This window comes from Polyergus mexicanus, unplaced genomic scaffold (genome assembly GCF_030449975.1).
Source record: "Polyergus mexicanus isolate NDT 795.1 unplaced genomic scaffold, iyPolMexi1.0 SCAF_17, whole genome shotgun sequence".
Lineage (NCBI taxonomy): Eukaryota > Metazoa > Arthropoda > Insecta > Hymenoptera > Formicidae > Polyergus > Polyergus mexicanus.
The window spans coordinates 4556034-4579312 of NW_027223337.1; the positions used below are offsets into that span (position 1 = coordinate 4556034).

Consider the following 23279-nt stretch of genomic DNA (forward strand, 5'->3'; position numbering starts at 1 on the left):
CTCTCTCTCTCTCTCCTAGAGGCTTGTTACGTCACTACACGTGACGTCATCGGGCGCAATGGTACACCTTTAAGCCTATTGCACAATGCAAAGGAACAGGGAATAGAAATTATCCACCAATAGAAGCGGGAATAGATATTATTCCCTGTTTCTATTGGTGGATAATCTCTATTTCCTGTTTCTATTACCTGTACTTTTGTATTGTGCAATAGGCTTGTATATTTACATCATACGTACCCATGGAAATATTTCATGATATTTCATTGATAGAAAAGATTGTGGCTTGTGGCTCATAATAGACGATATTGTTTGGTGTAGCTTATTAAACGTGGGAGAAAAATGAGAAAGCTTTTAAATTAAAAGAGGAATAATAATTTAATTCTCTTGTGCGAATCCTGTAATACACACAATCAACTAATAATACTCTTCAACGTCGTAAATAATTTTTTGCATGTTATTAAATTTATATATGAAAATTCTTTTATAGAGAGAGAATAAAATCAAGTGTTTGTTTCTCGCATAGATTTACGATAGTGCCTGTCACAATATCTTCTATTCTATTTTGTCGTATAGATAGTAATACATGATATAGCACACATATGGGGAGGGAGATGCACGTGTAACAAAATGATATATAATATAGTTATTAAATAAATAATAATTTTGTACATAAAAAGATCTCTCTCTTATTCGATCAGCACCATTTCAATTCCTTAAATGTATTGCAGAAAAAGTACTCCTTATTTTACAAATATTTACATAATATTTCTCTTTATATTTGTTTATTACTTTTGCAGATATTTGCATAATGTTCTCGCATAGCACAATGAGATGATAGAGATGTGATAGATAGTTGCACAAAAGTTAACGCTTTTGCTCCTGGAGTTTATAATTTTCATAAAAAATTTTTTTATTTACAATGATTATTGATCATTTTCTTTCACCGTATATATTAATTTTCCTTTCTAGAATAAAATTTAAATAATTCAATATCACAGATGTCTATATTTGTTCAATATATATCTTTCAAAGTTTATACTGAAATTATTTCTAATCATTGCTAATAATTTAATTTAATTTTAGAACACATTTAAGCATATAAGTTTTATTTCTGATGAAATTTTTAGTTCAGATTTTTCATATAACAATATTTTATACATTTTGCTTCCAAAGATTTAGCTTTCACGCATGTTTCTTTAGGTAAGATTATCAATAATAATAACTATAATTAATAAACTTCTAAATATATGTACATTTTATAGGAGCAAATAATTTTTTTATGCTATAAAATGCTGTATAACAAAATTATATCCATTTTTTTTTATTCAGGTATATCCCGAAATATTTAAAAATGTATATAAAATCTACTCGTATTAATCTACAATCGAGAAGGAAAACTAATCTTCTCTATCGATATGGATACGTCCTATTAATGCTCGTATGCATGATATTTGCATCTATTCAACCACATATTGGTGGAACAAATGGTAATTAATTCTACAAAACAATATAATAAAGAAAAAGAAACATGTGTATACATTCAGGGGGAAAGAGCATTCATAAAATATTTTTACTTATATTAAAGAGTAACAGTATTTATTAATATTATAATATTGCATTTTTTATTACAGGTATAATCAATGGTAATTTTATCATTTACTATTTTGCTGTGCCTTTAACATATTTAGAAGCTGGATTATTATGCAATCCTAAATCTCTTTATTCAACATTAAGGGATGGCTATCTTTTGACATTTGTCATGACTTTCATATACATATTGATGCCTTTTTTAGCACGCATTGGGACATATCTGTTGACCTATGCAAAAGTTAATGTATGGTTACTCAAAGGAATGGAGGTGATTAATAGGAACATATTTGTAACTTATTAATTAATTCTTGTCAATACAATGTGTGTGCGTATGTGTATGGTGTGTGAACTGAATAGATATTATTATTGAATGACTATGTATGATACACAAATGTATTATAGCTGCAAATTTTATATAATTATTGTTATCTGTTTCAGGTGCTTTACTGCATGCCACCACCATTCAGTACAGGACTTGCTTTATGTCGTTTGGCACAAGCTGATTTGCCTACAAGTGTAATTATTACACTGGTATCATATTTTGGAGGACTATTTTTATCTCCTATTTTACTATATCTTATGGTAAATACTCTTATACATAGAGATATATTTCTTAAGTATTTTTAAATATCTTTTTCTCAGAGAGAATATACTATATTCAATATTTTATGTTATCATTTATATTTACTTGGTTTCGTATTTATATTTTGTCTTAGCTTAATATATATATTTCAAGTTAAATTAACAAGTTTATTTTTTAAGTAGCTATTCTAAAAAGTTATATAATTTTTCAATAACAGTTAGGAATGTTTACTCCACCACTGGTTGGGATCAACTTTAAGGAGACTATATACAGCACGCTTATTCCATTGGGCATGGGTATCATGCTACGATCATTTATTTTGAAAGATAAATATTTGAATATTAACACAGGGTGGTTTTCCCAAGGGTTATTGTTGACAATAGCGTACCACTGGTTTTGCGATGCTATTTTAGCAGACGCTTCATCATTACAAGCAGTAGATATACTGTTCTGTGTACTTATAAGTAAGTTATATTTACTTTGTATTTAATTTGCATATTTAAGAATAGATTTCTCGTCCTATATATTCAGCGGTATACGTCTTTTGAAGCATGTGTAGCTCAGCTCCTTCTTAGCAGTTTATGTTGGATCTTGTGCTCTCAATGGTTGCCGCGGAATATTTTGTTAGCCGCGCTATTCACCAGCACTCACAAATCCGTTGGTCTTGGTGGTTGGATTTTGCGAGGAGCGTACCATGGTTCAGCTCATGGACCAGCAGTGAATTTACCATTAACGATATTACCTGCTGCACAATTATTGTTAGGTAGTTTGTTAGCCAGTTGGTTAGCTCCATGAAAAAAAATCTAATGTGATATTATTTTGCGTCCATATTTTAATTTACAGAGATATTGGTTTATCTTCCAAGCTAGTCTCATATGTACTAGGATATTTTATATCCTAAAAATGATGTATAAAACAGCTCCTAAAAATTATTGCAAATAAATTTTAGAAATAATACATTTAAATAGATTGAGGCTATATATATATTATAATATATACATATATGAAAAGTTTACATTGTAAATAAACCTGGCAAAAAATAAAAAAAAATAAATTGCATAAATATTAAATTAATTATCAATACATTGTATTTATATAAAAGTTTTAAAGGATGTTAATTATATATACTAGGTAAATCTAAGGCAAAAAATTATTTTTACATTTCATCAAGTAATTTTATTCATTCATTAATGAATTATTTGGAATAATTATATTTTAGAACAAGCAATTTTTTTATTGAATATGAATATTTATATATATTATTTACATCGTTATTGTGTAATTTGATACTTACCTTGAAACTGGCTGGAATGTTTCATGTGTAAGAATTATATGTTATTGCTTTACAGTCTGGATTGAAAGAATTTATGTAAATGATGCGCGAAGTATCACATTGTATGATTTTCAGTAATCTAATTCATTGACATTTTTTAAAAAGAAACAATAAGAATGATACATTATACTTTGCATTATTACAAGAACCGTTTTAAATAGATACAATAGAGATAAAAGTCAATAGCCAATCGAATGAAGTGTGTCATGACTTATCATTGAGTAATACAATATAGTATAATCGCGAGTACCTATCGTACCTTCATATCGTACAAGTTACAAATATAGTTTACTCATTCTTCGAGTGAAAAAAACCTGAATATTCTCGAAATTACAAGCTCCTACTTATCCTAATGTTTATCTAACGAGCCTTTAAAACAACAAGAGTTAGGAAACGCACGGTTTGAGTTTCTACATATAGAAGAAGAGGACTTAAAAGTTAGAATAAGGTGTTTCTTATTTTCCCATATAAAACATAGCGATTTTATTCTACAAATGATGGGGATAAATTTCGATTATTACTCTTGTTTTGGAAAGTTCTGCAGTTTTTCTTTTTCTTTTTTTTTTCTCTATTCGTGACGCTCCATATTTAATATGGTACAATATCGTACCATTGTCGGTGCGCATGTATAGTATATTCAATAATATTAACAAATAGTATAACATTCATGATAACGCTGATGAGCACGACATAATCCGATTTCTTCGTGAAAATCATCATGGCAATGAATGCATCAAACGGCGGTGCAATGTAGGCGTAAGTGCCGGGACGCATACGGCCGGCCCGGATGATCACGCTGTCGTTATGTTTGACACCAAGCTCCTGTCACAAGCGGCTTCTATCCTGACGCTGACGCTGCTATCGCCGCCAACTACGCGACTCCCCATCCTCATCCTCCTCTTCTTCGTTCTCGTTTTCCTCTAGAAGTAGCGTCTCTACCGTACCCTGGAAAGGTAAATCTTGTTAATACTTACAGATTAGACTAGCACAAAATATTGAAGATATTCTTATTAGAAGAGAGATATTCCTATTCTTTATTACTATTATCACAGTCATTTGCATCAAATAAATCTTTCCTATATAAAAAATAATGCATGTTGCATTTTACATAATTTCGTATAAAGCTCAAAGAATAAACTTTCTGTCTATTAAATATATCTTCTTACGAAATCTAAATAGAAGTCGAAAAGTCTTTAATCAATGAAATCTAAAACAACTTGAATATATATATATCACAATTTTCTTAATAGTAATCCATATAAATAATATATAGATTATTAAAAAAATCGCAGTATATAAGTATTTTGTTAAAACTTACTTCCAAATCGATATCTTCGTCTGTGGCAGGAGCAGTCTGTTCAGAACGTGACGAGAGTTGTACAGATGTGTTTGAGTTACTAGTAGCTCCTCCACGATGCAAATGGTGACCGGACACCCAAGTTATTGACAACAATCTGTCTTGAAATGTGCGTCCTTTCACTAGGGCAACCTCAGCCTCTTTTCTCGATTTAAAATTGATCACGATCGAAGGAGTTGCATCGTCTACTATTTGATTCATTATTTCACCAAATTGCTAAAGCACAAGAGAAATTTGCAAAATTAATTGTATGTATCGCGCGCTTGAGACTAAAATATGTGAAGCTTTAGTTGCATATTTATAATTAATATACACATGTAAATATTGAATCTCTTTGTTTCTCATTTTTTGTTCAACAATTTTCGAGTGACAAAGTGATTATTGTATTGAAATGCTGTTACGTATAAATATATAATAATAATAATAATAATTATTACAATAAATCTTACTTGAAAATGCGCCAAAACCTCCGCCTTTTCCTCGGTTTCGTAACCGGAGACTAGAAGACTCGTTGGCCGATGATCTACCGAGACATGGGCAAAACTTCCTCTGCCACGGCCTCTGTAAGATAACGTGTGGGTCCCGCGCGTAACTCGATTAGAAGTTCTCGCGCCTCTACTGACAGTGGGGTTAGCGTTTAAACCCAACGCGGCCGCTTGAGCTCGAAGCTCATTTAATCTCTTTTGTAATTCGCCGGCATCTTGACCCTCTTGTTGCGCGGTCATTAAATCTAACTCAGCGTCCAGTATCTCCTTTTGAGTCTGTTCTCGAGATTTTACCTGCGACTTATTACCGATTTGACCGTTCGCAGCTAGGTCTTTGCGTATATTATCAATCGATTGCTGCATAGCCTTTATTGTTGGCATTATGGAATCTTTCTGTTCTGGATTCTTTTCGGCCTTGTCGATCAAGGCGCGCAACTCAATCAGATGCTTGTCTAATAACTCTTGTTTCCTTTTGCGTAAATCGGCGGTCAATTTGATTGCCTCCTTTCGCTTCTCTTCTTGCTTCTTCTTTAATGTTTCCTTCGCCGCTAACATCTCTTGCGTTTTCTTTATCGCGAGTACTTTGTCTTCTCGAGTAGGAACGACGACGACAGCTTTAGGCGAAGTTGGAACTAAGGTCTGCGTGACTTGTTCCTCGGTCGAACGACGCGTGGGAACATATTCGTTATCTTCAGCCTTTGCCGGTAATGTTACAGCGGCTCCTAATCTTTCTTTCACAGAAGGGCGGCATCCTAGAGATAACAAAGTTTATTACATATTACATCATATAGAGAATATTTATTTGTATTATATAGTAATAAAAACGTATAATCGTCTCTTACCTGGGGGCACATTTTCGATAGCTCCAGCAGCTGCGTTATTATTAACGTTATTGTGCCAAAATACTTTAATAAATCTATTATTCAATACAGCCTCTGTACTTCTGTAAGCGGCCTTTGCTTCAGATGGCAGCAGGAAAGTAACCAATGCTGCCTCAGGATCACCACCAAAATTAACTTGGATATTTACAATTTTACCAAATTTGGAAAAATGATTATTCAATTGAGTTATATTGTTCAAGGTTCGTGGAACCTTTTTCAGTTCGAGAGAACAATTGGCCGGGTTATGCACCACTCTCTGTTTCGGTCCCAGACGATTAAAATCAAACGATTGTTTACGTTTTAGCGGATTGCTTTGGGTATGAGTTATTTCTGACGAATTTGTATGGGGAATAACTGGTACACTGATCAGTTCTCTTTGTCCCCTACCATAAATCCCGGGTGCGGGTTGCGGGTGTCTACCCCACGGCATGCGTGGCTCCATGCTGGGCGCATCTGGATTATATTCTGCAAAAGCGTCTGACACATTTAACTTATTATATTTCAGAGAATATGGAATATTGCACTTGTTATAAACTATAATATTACAATACAAAATTGTAATGTAACTCTATGTATTCACTCTCTTTCTCATCTAATTTATTAAATATTTTACTTTATCGATATTCTAATTCTAGTTAGAATCATAAAATTTTATATAAACACAAACATCTTTCAATTTGAACAAAATTTCAAATTAATTATAATTGAAAATTGTCAATATAAAAATTTTTATGATGCCTCAGGGTATTCTCTCTCGTCATTATAACCGGCGGGACAATCAATATCTAAGAGTGTATACATATATAAACACAGGATTGGAAACGTTACTCTATAAAAGTAACGCGTTACCGTTACCGTTTTTTTTTTTGTAAAAAGTAACTCGTTACCGTTACTCGTTACTAATTTTAAAAAGTAACGCGTTACCGTTACCGTTACTTGGAAAGTAACAATTCGTTACTTTTTCGTTATGTTTTTGTTTTTTGTAATGCTAAAATAAGCTATTAGATTATAAAATTATTTAATAATCAATATTAAATGTAATAATCTATGTTATAATTAAAAACTCTAAATTAGTCTCTATATAGCAAGCGTTTTTTATATTAAACTTATTTAATGATTCTAATTTTTTATGTTAATATCTTTACTTTTTAATACACTTATCTTTATAGGAATTTAAATTGTAATTTACAAATTTCAAATTTGTCGAAAATTTTTATCAAACATTGTTTTTAAATATTGATAAGAGAAATATTGATATTATTAAGAGTATGTTCCAATATTCACTATCAGTAAAATCTATAATTTATATACGTTATTATAGATTTTTAGTACTGGTAGTGACTATCAGAATGCAGCTTATGATAGAAGGCTACTAAAATATTTTTCAAAAAATACATCTATTGAATAGATATAAGATAATAAAGAACCAAAAAATAACGAAGAGAAGTAACGGCTAATTCATTACCGTTACTGTAAAAATGTAACGACGTTACCGTTACCGTTACAAATAGAAAAAAGTAACGATCGTTACCGAAAAAAGATAACTGTAACGGTAACAACATTACAAGTAACGCGTTACTTCCCAACCCTGTATAAACAATACATATATTTAGACAATGTTTAGACTGCCAATATTGCAATACTGGCTAAACATTGTCATAATATGGTATATAATAAATAATTTTTTTTTCCAATTATTATTTTTGGGTCATTGTTTTACAACATTGCATTAAATAATTAAAATTATTATTTTAGATTTTATATAAAAATACATACCCATATTAGAATGATGATTTCTTAAGTGAGGTGGTGGTAAACTGGCAAGAGGAAGATGCGGTGGTGGTGGATTACCATTAGGACCCTGTGGTGGTTCTGGTACTGTAGCCACTGGGACTGTTCCTGGAGCTTGAGGGCCATGTGGTGCAAAAGTCAAAACTCCACTTAATCCCACATCTTCCAACACAACTGGGTCTGTCCCATGATCATAAGGACAAAGATCTCCTCTCATGCAATATCCTTTTTCTATATTAAAATATAAGAGAAATAACTGATTAACTCAAATATTATTTAAATATTATTTAAATATTATTATTAAAGCAAAATGAAATAATTGCAATTTAGTATTAGTCTTGTGATATCGAGAATAACTATTCTCGCTATCGGTTGAAGTGTTTAAAAGAGCGGCAATATGATTGCTTTCTATTTTTTAATGTGTCAACGTACATACCGTCGAAATCTCTGCAACGTCTTTTTGTTTGTTGTTGAAAAGAACCTGTTTGGTTATTTGGAATATTACTCGCAACAGAGACAACACTTTGTATTGATTGACTAGTTGTAGATAGCCTCATATCTACATCTCCGTGATTACTATCTTGAGTCGGAGTACCACCACCAGGACTTGCCTCGATTCGATCCGTTCTATCTATCTCCATTCTCTCGAAACGATCCATTTTTTTCCGCTCTATTGATCTAGAACGTGATCGAGATCGAAGCGGAGTTGGAGATCTGTTCCTGAACCTTGCTCGATGATCGCGACTGTCTGGACCGTCGCGTATCCTAGGTCGTATCGGTGATGTACTGCGACTTCTAGTACGTCTAAAAAATAAAATAGTAATATATCTGAGAATTATTTAAAAACTTGAAGAAAGTATGGAGGTTTAATATAATCAATTAAAAAAAATAAAAAAGATTTTTTTACTAAAATAATATGATTTCATTTATTTAAATATACTATTGCTTAAAATAATTAAAAGATAAAACATTTTTCAGTAAGGTTTCTAAAGCATTAAGAATAAACAAAAATTGCTGCAATAATGCACCTGCGGTCATGTCTTCTAGTATTAATAGGTGGGGATTCATTTCTCCATGGTCGACTTCTATCTCTTTCTCTATCGCGCCGAAGGTGTTCTCTACTCCTGGATCTGCGTCTGTCTCTTTCCCAGGATCGTGAGCGTGATCGTGTCCTTGATCTCATTCTGCCACTTCTAAATTGCACATAATATTAGAATTAAAATCCTAATATACTAAACTAAATTATATTAAAATCTAATGTGTGAAAAAGAAAAAAATATAGAGTTTTTGTTAGCTTTTCTTGTCATAATCTGTATTGTTTTTTTTTCATTATTTTTCAAAAATAAGATTACTAAATACCTGCTTCGAGAACGTTTTCCTTTCTCTTTATCTTTGTCTGAATCAGATTTTTTAGTCTCGCGTTTATTAACTACAGCAGGCGCGGATCCATTGATTTGAAGTGGAACAGGTGGATTTGTAATTATAGATACTAATGGAATTGTTGTCTCCAGTATTTTCTCTGTTGAGGGTGGATTTACAACTGGTGCTGGTGGGTTTACGCCAGGCGGTGTCCCACCACCATCTGGATCATTCTTGGAGAGTGGAAGTATATACTCTTGAGTCTCCAATGTTTTAAAGAGCAATTCCACAAAGCTTTTGGTTTCTAAAAACATCAATTTTAATGTATCCTTAATATCGTAAAGACAATGGATAATTAAATTTCTAATTTATATTATAGATAAAATGTTATAGATAAAACACACCTTGCTGTAGAAATACGTCCAATTGCTCAACCATACCGCCACGTAATTCTTCCAAAGTCTTGTCTTTCTTAACCAATGCATAGACATATTTAGCCAAAGCAGCAGGATCTGCGTCGCACCTAATAAAGAAAAATAAATTGCTTGATAGTGTATAAAGAAAGTTGATTAAAAAATGTATTTAATAAACTTTTGAATATATATTACCTTTTTAATTCAAATATAATTTAATCACTATTAAATATTACAGTGAAAAGTATTTTAAACATTATAAGCCATCATAGCATTGCAATATAAATAAGATGTTTAATAAATACTTGTGTTTAGATGTTTTATATTACAGGAATAAAACATGAATTATAATAATTTTTTAATCTTCAAATGCACTATTCAGAGCAATAATTAGAGAATTGTTTGTTTCAACAACTTTGTAGAATAAATCAAATATCAGTGATTTATGTAAAATTATGATATTACATTTAATATAAAGTCTGTTCATGATCAAGATTGTGTATTGAAATAAAATTTCACAAAATACAATATCTATTTAAGAGATATAATCATTCGATAAAGTAATCTCTTAATTATCTTGATCAATGTAGAATATAATAAGCTACAGTCATCAAAAGATAGAAATATCAAAATTTTCATTCGTGTAATACAATAATACAACACACATTGCCATTGTACGTTATGTACTACGTATTAAAGAAGGGATCAGCAAAGGTTATTGCATTCCAGTCCCAAGATTTAATGCTTGCATGTAATTGATATGGATCAGTAAAATAGAAGATACACGTTACTATAAGATTAGTTAATCGTTAGATTTATAGAAATAGTTTGGACGCGGTGCTCAAGTAGAGATGAACACACGAGTATTGGAAAGGTTTCATCCTGTTCGTCGTGTCACAGACAGAGGATAATAATCTCTGGTAGTCCTACTAGTCTCTGGTACCTCTTCTAAATACCATGCCACACACGAAGAACGTAGCGCATCATGTACGGCCATTTACAACATCAAATGAGTACAGATACACATACGCGTAAAGATACACTCTATCGGGCAAGCTGGCCTACTTACAGCGGCTCCAGAACAGCGGTGAGCCACGCCTTGAATTGATCAGGATTGTCGATTATCATTTTCAGCGTTTTACCGTGTTAAGGGCGCATAGATAACTTCATAAAAGCTCGTCAATTACACGACTTTTAAGAGCGACTTAATAAGTACTCTCTCTTAAGTAAAGACGGTCGCCATTCTGGAAATCAGTCGCTGTTATACATGTAACAGTTACAAGCAACTAGAAGTCGTCGAACGTCTAGAAAACAGCTGCTGCCCCCTCGTGGAGTTAGCATGCGTTCGCTTTGAATACTCATGCGCTTTAGCGTTCGCGCTTATAAGCGCTATTTTCGATCGTTTCCTTTCGATTTTGAGCGCTTACGTGAAAACAACGAAACCGTTTAGTTTGGCATTACAAGCAATTGTAATTGTGAGCATAAAAATGGAGGATAAAGAGAAAATAATTTAATATATTTGTAATATAATAATTTAATATATTTGTAATATAATGTAATATATTTGCACAAGCATTAATTTTATTAGATTTTCTCGATAATAATGAAGAATATCACGATTAAAAAATTAGAAAATTACTATATATTTTTTGTTCATCGTTTCAGTAAAAAAACAAATATCCCCAGACAGCACAAAACATCCTCAGGATCATCTTGAATATGTCCAGGATGGTTCAGGACATTTGTAGGATGTTTTAAGATATTATTATAAATATATTTATAAAAATTTAATATGCATACATAATTATTTTTAGTTGTGTCGGCTATTTAATATAATTTAGAAATTTTAAGTATTATAATAAGTATCAATGTCCTATAAATGTCCACTGGATAACCCCTGGATGTCTGTAGGATATATCTGTCCTGTCTATTCCCATACAGCACCGCAAGATTGCAATAACATTGCAGCAACATTTTTCTACAAGATTGCAATATTGCAGAAACATTGCGAAATGTTGCTGCAACGTTGTTATGATATTGCAGCAACAGTAAAATGTCCGCCTACAGAAATATTGCAATATAATATTGCAGCAACATAGCAATATAATATATATTATGAACAATATTCATTATACGACACACAGCTTGTACAACTAGCGACTCCAACTTATTGTAGAACGGGCCTTAAACGTCAGTGCGACAGTTGCCTGGATTGTTTTGCAGCATCCTTCGGTTACTTGACAGTAGGAAGATTCTAGAAAGATAACAATCCTATATTTTATATTATATTTTACCGTTTCATAAAGAGAGTATAATTGTGAATGATAAGGATATAATGGATGCTGACAATGTTATCACCAAAATGGAAAATAATGTAGTAAGTTTATATACACAAATATAATATGATGTGAATATATAATCTCGAAATATTTAGATACAATAATGTTCAATTTTCGCAGATGCCCGTTCCAAAAATAAAATACGATTGGTATCAAACAGAGACACACGTTATCGTAACGATACTTGCAAAAAATACAGAAAATGTGAAAGTTGCGTATGAAGAAAATACAGTACGTATTTGGAAGCTTACCTATCTGCTAAAGTATCACGAGTTAATTTGTTTATTAGAGCAAATAAAAAATATCTTAAACAAAAGCGTTACATCTTACGATAATTTTGTGTGTGATATAATAGTTTTATATTATTTTCTATGCAACGCTTTAATATACAGATATCTTTTGGTAATGCTCGAAATACTTGGGTATCTAAATATTGGCAGTTGTAATTTGAATTGTCTATAATTTCTATATTATAGATTGTTACGTGCGATATAAAAAAAAGCTGAAATTTTTAATGATTTGAATTAAGATTTATAATATATTTATTTAAACTGTTCAATTTTCACAAATTATTTTTCAGCTAAGTGTATCTGCAAAGTTGCCATCTGGTAATGAATATAGTTTAGAATTAGATTTGGCTCACCCGGTAGTAGTCGAACAATGTACGCACAAAGTATGGCCATCTAAGATAGAAATCAAACTGAAAAAACAGGATGATCTTAGATGGACGATATTAGAGGGAAATCCAGTTGAACAGAATAAAGTAAAACCTATACCAAATGGTAAATTACAAATCTGTCATTATTTCATAGAGGAATGTAATTGGGATGTAAAATATAAATATGTCAAATATTAAATTTTATGAAATGACATAATGTCTGCTAATAGGCAATATTTGGCAAATATATATCCAACATAATCTTGAATTTTATTAGGTATTTTAGACTAATAATAATATTTATAATCTGATAATGTAATAAAACTTCAAACTTTCATGATATATTATGAACATATCTTCTATGATACTAATATGATTGATATTAAAGAGAATTGTGAAAATATAATAATAGCATCATACTCAAAAAAATGTCATCCAAGATCACAATATAATATACATATGAGAAATATTAATATATATATAATATAGTTTTTAAAACTTTATTCTACTATAAAAAATTAATATATATTTATTATATTTTTGATTAAAAAATTGTAGATAATGAATAATAACATTTTTCTAAACTTGTTTATATTATTTAAGAAATACTCCAAGCTAGCCAACAAACATCTAAATATCCAAGTTCTTGTAAAATATACAGAGATTGGGATAAAGTAGAAAAAGAAATAGAAAAACAAGAAGCAGCTGAACAACCAGAGGGTGATGCAGCGATAAATGCTCTCTTCCAACAAATATATGGTAAAGGATCTGATGAAGTAAGACGTGCGATGAACAAGTCCTTTGTAAGTAAAATATTCGTATTCGATAAATTGAATAGTAACAAGAGAGATATTGTAGTTTGTTTATAATGCTACACATTGCAGATTTTATGCAAATTCTATTGATAACATGTATTTAAAAGAATTTGTCTTTTCTACTAAATATAAATCTTTAGTACATGGCAATTTAATTTTGTATAAATGAAATCAATTCTATTTATTTCTAGCTATTCTTACCTATTTTTATACAATAAATATGTTGAGAATTATTTATTGCATACAGTGATATTTTTGAATTTTTCATAACAAATCCTAAAAATAATAATTGATTAAAATTAACTTATCATATAAATACATATGCATACAAATTTTCAATACTTTTACTAATATAAATATAATATAATAACCTCTGCCATAAGAATCATATTAAAAAAAAATTTTTTATTTTAGTCAGAATCTGGCGGCACTGTTCTGAGCACTAATTGGGAAGAAGTAGGACATGGAACAGTTGAAAGAAAACCACCCGATGGGATGGAATGGAAATCTTGGAATTCATAATTTGTGACAAATTTCTAAACATCAGTTTTTCAATGTTTTATGCATGTAATAATTGCATTCTCTCTCTCTCAATTATATATATATCATACATATGATTATTCAGTATAAGATATATATTAAGAAGTAGGCAGCATTGTGTGGTACTTCATACTTTGTAATATTTCTCTTTCTATATGATAGTGATTCAATAATATAATAAACTAATTTCCGTGTTAAAAATTTTCTTTTGTGTAATTATAAAATATATAAAATCATTAACACATTTACTTGATTTTTATATTATGTTTACTTAACAGATTATATCTACAATTACAATATGGTGTTACAATATTTTGAAGGAAATTGATAATCATAAATCAATGATTATAAAATATATCCAATAATATGGATTATGCAAAATATGAAGCATTTTGTCTAGCAAATGTAGAATATAACTTTCTTTTCTTATCTTATAGAAAAAAACTTCATATTTTAACATATATTAAATATTAATATTTTTGTTCTATATTTCTTATTTTTAAGTTTTATGACATATACTGTACATATATCTCTCTCCTCTTTATAAACATTTAATAAAAAGTATACATCATTATACATTAGGAAGAAAATAAGATTTATATAAATTTAGTTGTATTGTTGAGTAGTTGTATATTTTTGGTAAATATTTATTATTTGTAAAAGATATATGACCCGCATGCATAGATACCTTTCTTAATGTAACTTGCTCCTGAAATTAACAAATATGCTGAATATTTGGTAGAAGCCATAAAAATATTAGACGAATTATTGTTATTCTCCTTTTCGTTTGTGTATTGTTTGGAAAACTTGGTATCAAATGATAGCAATATTTTTTTAAGATCAGACAATTCATTTGTATTTGTTTTATGTAACGATTCATTTCTTTCTTGCACTGTCTGTATAGTATTTCTTACATCTAGTATCCTCCTGTTATTAAGTATAATTGAACCAACTAACGATATAATTGCTATTATGGCAGATGTGAGAATAGATAAATATTTATATTTCTGTGCATTTAAATTTTGACTGTCGTGATATTCTTTGATAGCAGTAGCTAACTGTGTGAAATTATCCCTCTCTTCTTTTTCTGATAAAGAGAGTTGATTAAGAATTTTAGTTTGTTCTTGCAAACATTTATTTTCCATTATCGTTAAATGTACAAATTTAGGATCATCTCGTTTTGTTTGAACTAATTCAGCATATAATTCTTGCAATTTATGAGTAATGTCTGTCAATTCTTTGTTCAAGATCCTTCTATTGGCCTGACATAGAAATAATTTATCTTGAAGGACAATTACTTGTCTTTTTGCTGCTTCAACATCATTCAATCCTGTCAATTGATTGTACCATTGCCACCATTTAACAATTTTTCCTGATAATTCTTCTTCGGTTGGCTTCAATGCCTTGGCATTTAAATCTTGTATAATGATAGCCTGGTCACTAAGTTTCTATAACATAAAAGTTAATGAGTATATATAATTATTGCCCTACATTGTATAATCTTCTACGATTATAGATTGCCATTTTCAATACAGATTGTTCAGCCAATTCGAAATTAATTCTTTCTTCAATAAAAATATTCACACACTTTTTTATAGGATTGCAGTACTTAATAATAAAAACATTAAAGAAATCTCAAGTATAATTGAATCAGAATCAAAAAGATAATCTCTCTCTCTCTCTCTCTCTCTCTCGAAGAGAGAGACTTATTTTATTGCATAATTATAACCACTTTTAATCCTTATTAAAAATATGAAAAATTTCTTGAGTAACTTACTAATAAATATAGTTAAAATTTTACATAAATACATAATTCAATGCATAAGAAACATCGAATATTCCAAAATGTGCTCCTTAAAAAGACTAAATTGATTGCTATTGTTCAGAATACATTTGTTTCACTAATGTACAAAAAAATGGTAAAACAAGATTAAAAACTTTTGTCTAACTTTTTATATTATATATTTAATGCTTACTTTTGCAATAATATTATATTTCTCAGCCGCGAGGTTTTGTGCATTGGATAACTTGTTCTGCGTTTTCTCTGTGGCATTTTCTGCAATTTTCTTTGCGTGATGAAACACCGCATATTTTTTCATTTGTTTGTTTATTAGGTTAACCAATTGTCGATAGCGTTCTATCATTTTATAAACTAGAAAACTCAAATAAATAAAATTATATCAGAATCACGCATACCGACATATGCCGACATATGAATATAATGCAAAGAGCTAACCTAACCCCAATTCCAACCGAAAAATATAATTATTCGATTGAAGGTTATTAAATGTTAAATACCCTCTTATAAAAAAATTCTAATCCTAACTTAACGTGATTTAATCTGTAATCATAAATATCATCGAGATAATATTAAAAATCTTATATCGAAAATTGTATATAATTGTTTAATGAATATTATCGGGCGCATTCAGAAAACACAACTGTTGAGCATCGTCTTGTCAACACTCGACGTTGATTTGTTGGTTCTAGAAGTAAGAACCAATCATGTTCGATTGCTACTCGACGGTTGTGTCTCCTGATTGGGCGCGTTCAGAAAACACAACTGTTGAGCATCGTCTTGTCAACACTCGACGTTAATTTGTTGGTTCTAGAAGTAAGAACCAATCATGTTCGATTGCTACTCGACGGTTGTGTCTCCTGATTGGGCGCGTTTAGAAAACACAACTGTTGAGCATCGTCTTGTCAACACTCGACGTTGATTTGTTGATTCTAGAAGTAAGAACCAATCATGTTCGATTGCTACTCGACGGTTGTGTCTCCTGATTGGGCGCGTTCAGAAAACACAACTGTTGAGCATCGTCTTGTCAACACTCGACGTTGATTTGTTGATTCTAGAAGTAAGAACCAATCACGTTCGATTGTTACTCAACGGTTGTGTCTTCTGAACGCACTCAACGCATCCATTGCTATTGGGCGCATTCGGCAGAGAAAGCGTTCAGTTATTGTCTTGTCAACACTCGACGTTGATTTGTTGGCTCTAAAAGTGAGAGCCAATCACGTTTGATTACTACTGAGTGGTTTTCTTTGCTGAACACGCCCATTAATTCGCTATTCGGTGTTGCTTCGACCGCTATTTTTGAAAATTAAAATGTCCGAATCTAGCTATCGCGATTGGTTCATTTCGATGCTTCGAGAATCGCGATAAAATGTTTTTGAAAATTTCAAATCACAGTAAATTATAAAAGACGTGGTAACGGATCGATTACGAATTGGTCTATATTTTTTGCAACTTTGATTGTCTAAAGTGAAACGCGCATCGCGCGGAATTATCGAAAGTTCCTCATAAAGTGCTTGCAATTACGATATTCACCTCTGTAATCGGGATGTCGATCGAAATCGTCCAATTGATCAACAGTTATCACCACAGGTATATTATTTTGTAATTAGCTGTAATTATTACCATGGTAATTTATTACATTTCTTGGAAATTTGTCTTATTTTAATTATTGTATTATGTACATTCGTCCCAGACAGCACAGAAAGACCAAAAGAAATCTTAAAAATGTCTAAAGGATGATAAGACATCTTTTAAGTCGTTTTTTAGGGACATGTGCTATCTGGGATATTATTTTAATTATTTTTAATATTAAAATATTATGTATTTTATTTATGCATTAAAAATGGCTTTATTTGCTTTAATTACATTTTCTGTTCTTATTTTTTCTTTGAAATTTTGCCGCCATTTATTTATTCCTAGAGGAAAGTTACTGAACGCAAGAAGTGCAACTAAAATACAGTTGGTACATATTGATATATCTCTTCGATACTATCGAAAAGCGATATTGCGATTCTCGAATTTTGAATCGCGAGAGTCACAAAGTACATCGTGACCGATCTTGAAGTTGCATTTATAAATTGCTGCATATTTTTCGTAATTAGTTTTGTCTAAAAAAGTGAATTTTGTACACGAAAAGTTGTCGTGAGTGTTTCGTAAAATGTTTATCGTAACATGAACACTTTGTACCAATCATTATTATTAGCCAATATCGTTATTTCGACATCGATGATCTCTGTGCACTGGAATCAACGGACTTTCCTTTTCCTAGATATATCACATCGTTATTTTCTGATTTTCTCGCCGGAATAATATAGTGGAATCGCAACTGTGACGTATAGTCATCACTAAGTATGTGTAACTGCGCGACGATATTATTTTTGCTGGTAAGAAATCTCTTTATGTTCTCTATATGCGTATATACAGGGTGTCCTAGACCATCCGTACACCTCTTTTCTTTCAAAAACTAAGCATTTTAAAGAAAAACGTTTTGAACAAAAATTGTATGATTTTGAGGGGAACATAAGATGGTGTCATTGGTTTGACCTTGGATGGCATCGTTAAGGTCAAGTCAAGGACACCTTCAATTTCTTAAATGGAACCTCCTATTTTTCATTACATATATTCTTATAGCTTATGTCGAGAGCTTTCCCAAACACTATAATAAAGTATTTTTTCATTAAGTACTTTTTTCATTAAGTACTATTTTATATTTTAATCTGACATATTTTGATATAAAAAATAAAATATCCTTACCGTAATACTTTTATGTACAGAATAATGAGACAAATCAATATTAGTATAAAAAATAATTGTTTTTAAGAAAATTATTTACAATGTATTTTTTTTAAACATTTTTTTTTTTTTTTGCGCTAATTGATTTGTCTCATTATTCTGTACATAAAAGTATTACGGTAAGATTATCGAAAACTGAATATTTTATTTTTTATATCAAAATATGTCAGATTAAAATATAAAATAACTCAAAAAGTACTTTATGAAAAATTACTTTATTCTAGTTTTTGGAAAGCTCTCGACATAAGCTATAAGAATATGCAATAAAAAATAGGGTATTCCATTTAAGAAATTAAAGGTGTCCTTGACTTGACCTTAACGATGCCATCCAAGGTCAAACCAATGACACCATCTTATGTTCCCCTCAAAACCATACAATTTTTGTTCAAAACGTTTTTCTTTAAAATGCTTAGTTTTTTGAAAGAAAAGGGGTGTACGGGTGGTCTAGGACACCTTGTATATATATACAATATATATAATGTGTGTGTGTGTGTGTGTGTGTGTCATACACATACGTACGTACATGTGTGTGTGTTGTACGAAATTATTAATTTTTTGTCTGAAAATATATATAATCTATTTTCCGCAGAATCACTTGTTACTCTATTATGATTATTCCAATAATCATAATAAATGAAATTAATATATTAAATAAAAGAAAGTATGTATAATTTGTCAAGATTCTTGAATTATCCGCGAACCGGCTCTGCTTGTCAATCGCAAAACTTTGTTCAGGATGACGAATCGAATAGATAATAATACTTTATCGATGTCACCACATCAAAAAAAAGCCTAAGAGACGTCACGGTCCTGATGACAAATGTAAAATAGCAGAACTCTGTTGATGAAACGGAATTTTTAAATACCAATATAGTGTGTACAATCTTCTTTAAAGTCACACTGTTTGACTGTTAGGTTAATGATTATCATCGATGTAAAGTTCATGTTTACATTTTGTCTTAGTTTGCATCTATTTAGGTAATCCATTCAATTATTATAACAAAATATTGCTTAATTCTTTTTTATTTTAAATTAATTTAAGTTTTTTTATCCTATACAAGATGTTGATTTCTATAAGAATATAAAGTAGAGAAATTTTATAATGGAATTGCTAGAAAAGACATACCATTATTTATATATAATAAAAAATGTTTTTTTTGCGTGTAATAGTTGAGCATTTTAGTATAGAAAATTTTTGGTTGAAATGTAGTTTATACAATTTATTAGAAAAAAAAAGCATTTGTATATATACATGATGCTGATAATATCATACAAACCACAAATATATACTTTTATGAGGAAACTAATTTATTTAACAGACACAAGAAAACTTTAAAATGAAGAGAAGCTTACGAAGCAAGCGTAATCAACCAATAATTGAATTATCAGATTCAGATGATGAGAAACATAAAACTAATTATCAACTACTAACAATATCTGACGATGAAGACTATATAATGGAAGATGGTAAAACAAAAAAGAAAATTATAGAGAATAATAAGGAGTCAACGAAGAAGAAGATAAAGAAAAGTATGCAGAATGTTGTTAAATCTAGAAAAAGAAGAAGTCAAGAAGAAAATTTAGAAACATTTAGTAATAAGAAGCCAAAACTAGAAGAATCGTCATTTGATGATTACTCAGATGCAGTAGTATTGCAACAAAATCAGAAAGATTTTATCAAAACTGATATGAAGCAAGATACCAAAATTAAAGAAAAATTAAATTCCAGTTTTTTACAATGCATGGAATGGACAATTGTTGATTACATAAGCGAAATCAATAAAGTAGATAAATATATTGTGAGCAATGTAGTAAAGCTTTTCGAACAGGACAACACTATACCTTTTATTGCCAGATATAGAAAAAATAAAACTAGATGTATGGAGGCCGATCAGTTGAGAGCACTTAAAGAGAGTTTTGAGGAAGCCAGAATTATTAAACAACGTGCTGCAACAATCTTAAAAACCATTGATAAATCAGGGAAATGGTCACCAGAAATTCACTCTATTATCACATCTGCAAAATCTCTTGCTGATCTGGAAGATATTTATGCCTTATATAAGCCAACATCAAAACGACTTCTGGCAGAGAGAGCGAGAGAGTTGGGCTTGGAAAGTATTAGCAATGCTGTTTTACATGGACAGGAAATAACTCTATTAACGTCTCTGATAAATGAAGAGAAAGAAGGCTTGCGAAATGAGCAACAAGTGAGAAATGGTATTATACACATAATAGCGGATGTTATTACCAAGGATAAAAAGGTTTTTAATGCAGTGACATTTTTCCGGAGAACATCTATCATTTATATACAGACGTCGCAGTGTAAAGCAGCAGAAGATTCGAACAATGCAAATGAGCAGAAGTATAAACTATATTTTAATTTTAAATCAAGTCAGAATACTATTAAACCATATCACATATTGGCCATTAATCGAGCCGAATCGCAAAAGATTATCAGTGTGAAAATTATAGTTCCGGATACTTTTGAACATTCATTCAAGGAGTTTTGTCTATCACAATATACATCTCAGCAACAGCTTACAGGAAGTATAACAAAGTTGCATCAGGATTTACTCAGCGATAGTATAGATTACGCTTATAAGAAAGTGATTAAACCTCAGGTGATACGTCGAATACGGAGTGAGATGAAGGAAAGAGCGGAAAAGGCATCTATACAGGTATTTGCGACTAATGTTAAGCAATTGTTACTCGTTCCTCCTGTACGAGGTAAGATTATTCTCGGCATAGACCCAGGTTACTATCACGGGTGTAAACTCGCTGTTATATCGGAACATGGTAATGTTCTGGAGACAAGTGTGATATATCCTCACAAAAATGACTCTTCATTTCCCATTGCGGCTAATAGTTTGGCAAAGTTAGTGAACAAGTATAAATGCACTGTATTAGCTCTGGGAAACGCAACAGCATGCAGAAAAACTGAATTTTTTTTAACAAAAATGATTAAATCGGAGATGTTCGGTTTATTAGACGTGACATATACCATCGTTGACGAATCTGGAGCATCGATTTACAGTTGTAATTCTGAAGCGAAATCAGAATTCCCGGATCTTGATCCAAATCTGGTGTCGGCTATCTCAATAGCCAGACGCTTGCAAGATCCACTTGCGGAATTAGTTAAAATAGAACCGAAGCATTTAGGAGTCGGGATGTATCAGCATGATCTTCCTGAAAAACAATTGATGAATGCGTTGGATGAAGTTAGTATAAAAATTTGTTATTTAATAATAATTACATAAAGAAATATTGATATATATATATATCAATATTTGCTATTAGACAAAGGATAATTTTTAAGAACTTTTTTTTTTTTATAAATGTGCAAAATTGATCTTTCTTTTAGCGATAATTTTAAAATAGATTTGAATAAATAATAGTGCAATAAATCATTATATATCATATTTTTGCTAAAAACGAAACTATTGCAGGTTATCACAGAGGTTGTGAGTTTTGTAGGAGTCGATGTCAATACAGCATCCCAATGCCTTCTACGAAGAGTAGCTGGTCTAACAAATTCTAGAGCTGCAAACATCATAGAATGGCGAATTAAACATGGATCATTCAGGAATAGAGAACAATTGTTAGACGTGAAGGGTATCGGCAAGAAAACGTTTGAACAGTGCGCGGGATTCATAAGAATTCGACCGGAAACAGCAATGATTAATGAAACCACGACAAAAGAGAATAAAAAATCGAAGAGTGATCTTAATCTCTTGGACCAAACGTGGATCCATCCGGAATCGTACGTGATAGCGAATAAATTCCTAAAACACTGCCAATGCAAGTTGGACAATCTTGGTACTCCGGCATTTATCGAACAAATAAATTCACACGCGAAAGCAGGATGTGCCAAATTAGCTGCGCAATTCGGTACCGACGAGACTACTATGGAGATTATAATTAAAGCTCTGACCATGAAAAAAGATGAGGATATACGATTAAAGTCGAATTATCCGCTGTTTCGCGTCGGCGTGCGATGTATCAATGATTTGAGCGTCGGTACCATATTAACCGGTATCGTGCGAAATGTTACGCATTTTGGAACTTTTGTAGACGTAGGCATTGAAAGGGAAGGATTGATACATATTACACGTATGAAAAATGAGACTCTGCATGTAGGCCAACATGTAGAAGTAAAGGTAATCAATGTCGAAGTGGCATCCAACAGAATCGGTCTTGAATTAATAAGGACATTATAAATAATCGAATTATTCTTTTCGGAATTACGGTAAGGACTTTTCGTTACATTGGTGTAAAAATGTTTATATCAGAAATAAAACACATTGTATCTCTGATATATATATACACACATATATATAGGTTGCTTTATGTATATTTGTATTAAAATTATAAAAAAGAAATGATAAAAACTGCTATACTTTTGCATCGATCTAATATTCGAGATAATAACATCGTCTAACAAAATGTTTATGATATAACGCATGATAAAGCGTTTGTAACAACATTAAACTATTAGCCACGTGATATTTATATTAAGTGAAAAAAAGTATCAGCATTGCATTGGT

General features: G+C 30.9%; 5 protein-coding genes across 8 annotated transcripts; 3 read left to right on the forward strand and 2 right to left on the reverse strand.

Moving 5' to 3' along the window:
• Window positions 1–219: 219 nt before the first annotated feature.
• On the forward strand, window positions 220–3208 carry LOC138940502 (sodium/bile acid cotransporter 7). 3 transcript variants are annotated; one of them, XM_070309467.1, is made up of 7 exons: window positions 220–435; window positions 798–1200; window positions 1330–1487; window positions 1632–1858; window positions 2029–2172; window positions 2391–2637; window positions 2724–3208. In XM_070309467.1, the coding sequence occupies exons 2-7, from the start codon at window positions 1115–1117 to the stop codon at window positions 2966–2968; spliced, it is 1107 nt and encodes a 368-aa protein (XP_070165568.1). In that variant the 5' UTR covers window positions 220–435; window positions 798–1114; the 3' UTR covers window positions 2969–3208. The 3 variants fall into 3 exon arrangements, with proteins under 3 accessions (XP_070165568.1, XP_070165567.1, XP_070165569.1); XM_070309466.1 differs by having other exon boundaries at window positions 220–1200; XM_070309468.1 differs by lacking the exon at window positions 798–1200.
• Window positions 3209–3615: 407 nt separating this feature from the next.
• Swm (Zinc finger protein swm) lies at window positions 3616–11040 on the reverse strand. Of its 2 annotated transcripts, none has more exons than XM_070309810.1 (10): window positions 10862–11040; window positions 9784–9902; window positions 9380–9683; window positions 9049–9213; window positions 8457–8824; window positions 8006–8251; window positions 6191–6694; window positions 5313–6100; window positions 4825–5079; window positions 3616–4451 (listed from the first exon to the last, which is right to left on the reverse strand). In XM_070309810.1, the coding sequence occupies exons 1-10, from the start codon at window positions 10918–10920 to the stop codon at window positions 4365–4367; spliced, it is 2895 nt and encodes a 964-aa protein (XP_070165911.1). In that variant the 5' UTR covers window positions 10921–11040; the 3' UTR covers window positions 3616–4364. The 2 variants fall into 2 exon arrangements, with proteins under 2 accessions (XP_070165911.1, XP_070165910.1); XM_070309809.1 differs by having other exon boundaries at window positions 6191–6706.
• A 966-nt stretch (window positions 11041–12006) lies between these two features.
• Sgt1 (suppressor of G2 allele of skp1) lies at window positions 12007–14440 on the forward strand. The gene is made up of 5 exons (XM_070309396.1): window positions 12007–12169; window positions 12252–12362; window positions 12712–12913; window positions 13393–13592; window positions 14019–14440. Exons 1-5 carry the CDS (start codon window positions 12128–12130, stop codon window positions 14124–14126), a joined length of 663 nt encoding a protein of 220 aa, XP_070165497.1. The 5' UTR covers window positions 12007–12127; the 3' UTR covers window positions 14127–14440.
• A 115-nt stretch (window positions 14441–14555) lies between these two features.
• LOC138940471 (mitochondrial potassium channel) lies at window positions 14556–16495 on the reverse strand. The gene is made up of 2 exons (XM_070309395.1): window positions 16121–16495; window positions 14556–15592 (listed from the first exon to the last, which is right to left on the reverse strand). The coding sequence occupies exons 1-2, from the start codon at window positions 16286–16288 to the stop codon at window positions 14795–14797; spliced, it is 966 nt and encodes a 321-aa protein (XP_070165496.1). The 5' UTR covers window positions 16289–16495; the 3' UTR covers window positions 14556–14794.
• A 2895-nt stretch (window positions 16496–19390) lies between these two features.
• Window positions 19391–23118, forward strand: LOC138940497 (S1 RNA-binding domain-containing protein 1). Its single transcript, XM_070309460.1, has 3 exons — window positions 19391–19713; window positions 20055–21953; window positions 22182–23118. Exons 2-3 carry the CDS (start codon window positions 20073–20075, stop codon window positions 22950–22952), a joined length of 2652 nt encoding a protein of 883 aa, XP_070165561.1. The 5' UTR covers window positions 19391–19713; window positions 20055–20072; the 3' UTR covers window positions 22953–23118.
• Window positions 23119–23279: the final 161 nt, after the last annotated feature.

What these genes read in the sequence shown, in the direction of transcription:
- LOC138940471 (XM_070309395.1), bottom strand. Translation starts at nt 16,288, where the DNA reads ATGATAGAACGCTATCGACAATTGGTTAACCTAATAAACAAACAAATG. An exon ending in AATATAATATTATTGCAAAA is followed by an intron (nt 15,593 to 16,120) that starts GTAAGCATTAAA and finishes TTTATGTTATAG; the next exon opens with AAACTTAGTGACCAGGCTAT.
- Swm (XM_070309809.1), bottom strand. Translation starts at nt 10,920, where the DNA reads ATGATAATCGACAATCCTGATCAATTCAAGGCGTGGCTCACCGCTGTT. An exon ending in GGAAAACGTTCTCGAAGCAG is followed by an intron (nt 9,214 to 9,379) that starts GTATTTAGTAAT and finishes TGTGCAATTTAG; the next exon opens with AAGTGGCAGAATGAGATCAA. An exon ending in AAATCATCATTCTAATATGG is followed by an intron (nt 6,707 to 8,005) that starts GTATGTATTTTT and finishes TAAATGTGTCAG; the next exon opens with ACGCTTTTGCAGAATATAAT.
- Sgt1 (XM_070309396.1), top strand. Translation starts at nt 12,128, where the DNA reads ATGGATGCTGACAATGTTATCACCAAAATGGAAAATAATGTA. An exon ending in CCAAAATGGAAAATAATGTA is followed by an intron (nt 12,170 to 12,251) that starts GTAAGTTTATAT and finishes CAATTTTCGCAG; the next exon opens with ATGCCCGTTCCAAAAATAAA. An exon ending in TTGCGTATGAAGAAAATACA is followed by an intron (nt 12,363 to 12,711) that starts GTACGTATTTGG and finishes ATTATTTTTCAG; the next exon opens with CTAAGTGTATCTGCAAAGTT.
- LOC138940502 (XM_070309466.1), top strand. Translation starts at nt 1,115, where the DNA reads ATGAAATTTTTAGTTCAGATTTTTCATATAACAATATTTTATACATTT. An exon ending in TTTCACGCATGTTTCTTTAG is followed by an intron (nt 1,201 to 1,329) that starts GTAAGATTATCA and finishes TTTTTTATTCAG; the next exon opens with GTATATCCCGAAATATTTAA. An exon ending in ACATATTGGTGGAACAAATG is followed by an intron (nt 1,488 to 1,631) that starts GTAATTAATTCT and finishes TTTTTATTACAG; the next exon opens with GTATAATCAATGGTAATTTT.
- LOC138940497 (XM_070309460.1), top strand. Translation starts at nt 20,073, where the DNA reads ATGAAGAGAAGCTTACGAAGCAAGCGTAATCAACCAATAATTGAATTA. An exon ending in TGATGAATGCGTTGGATGAA is followed by an intron (nt 21,954 to 22,181) that starts GTTAGTATAAAA and finishes AAACTATTGCAG; the next exon opens with GTTATCACAGAGGTTGTGAG.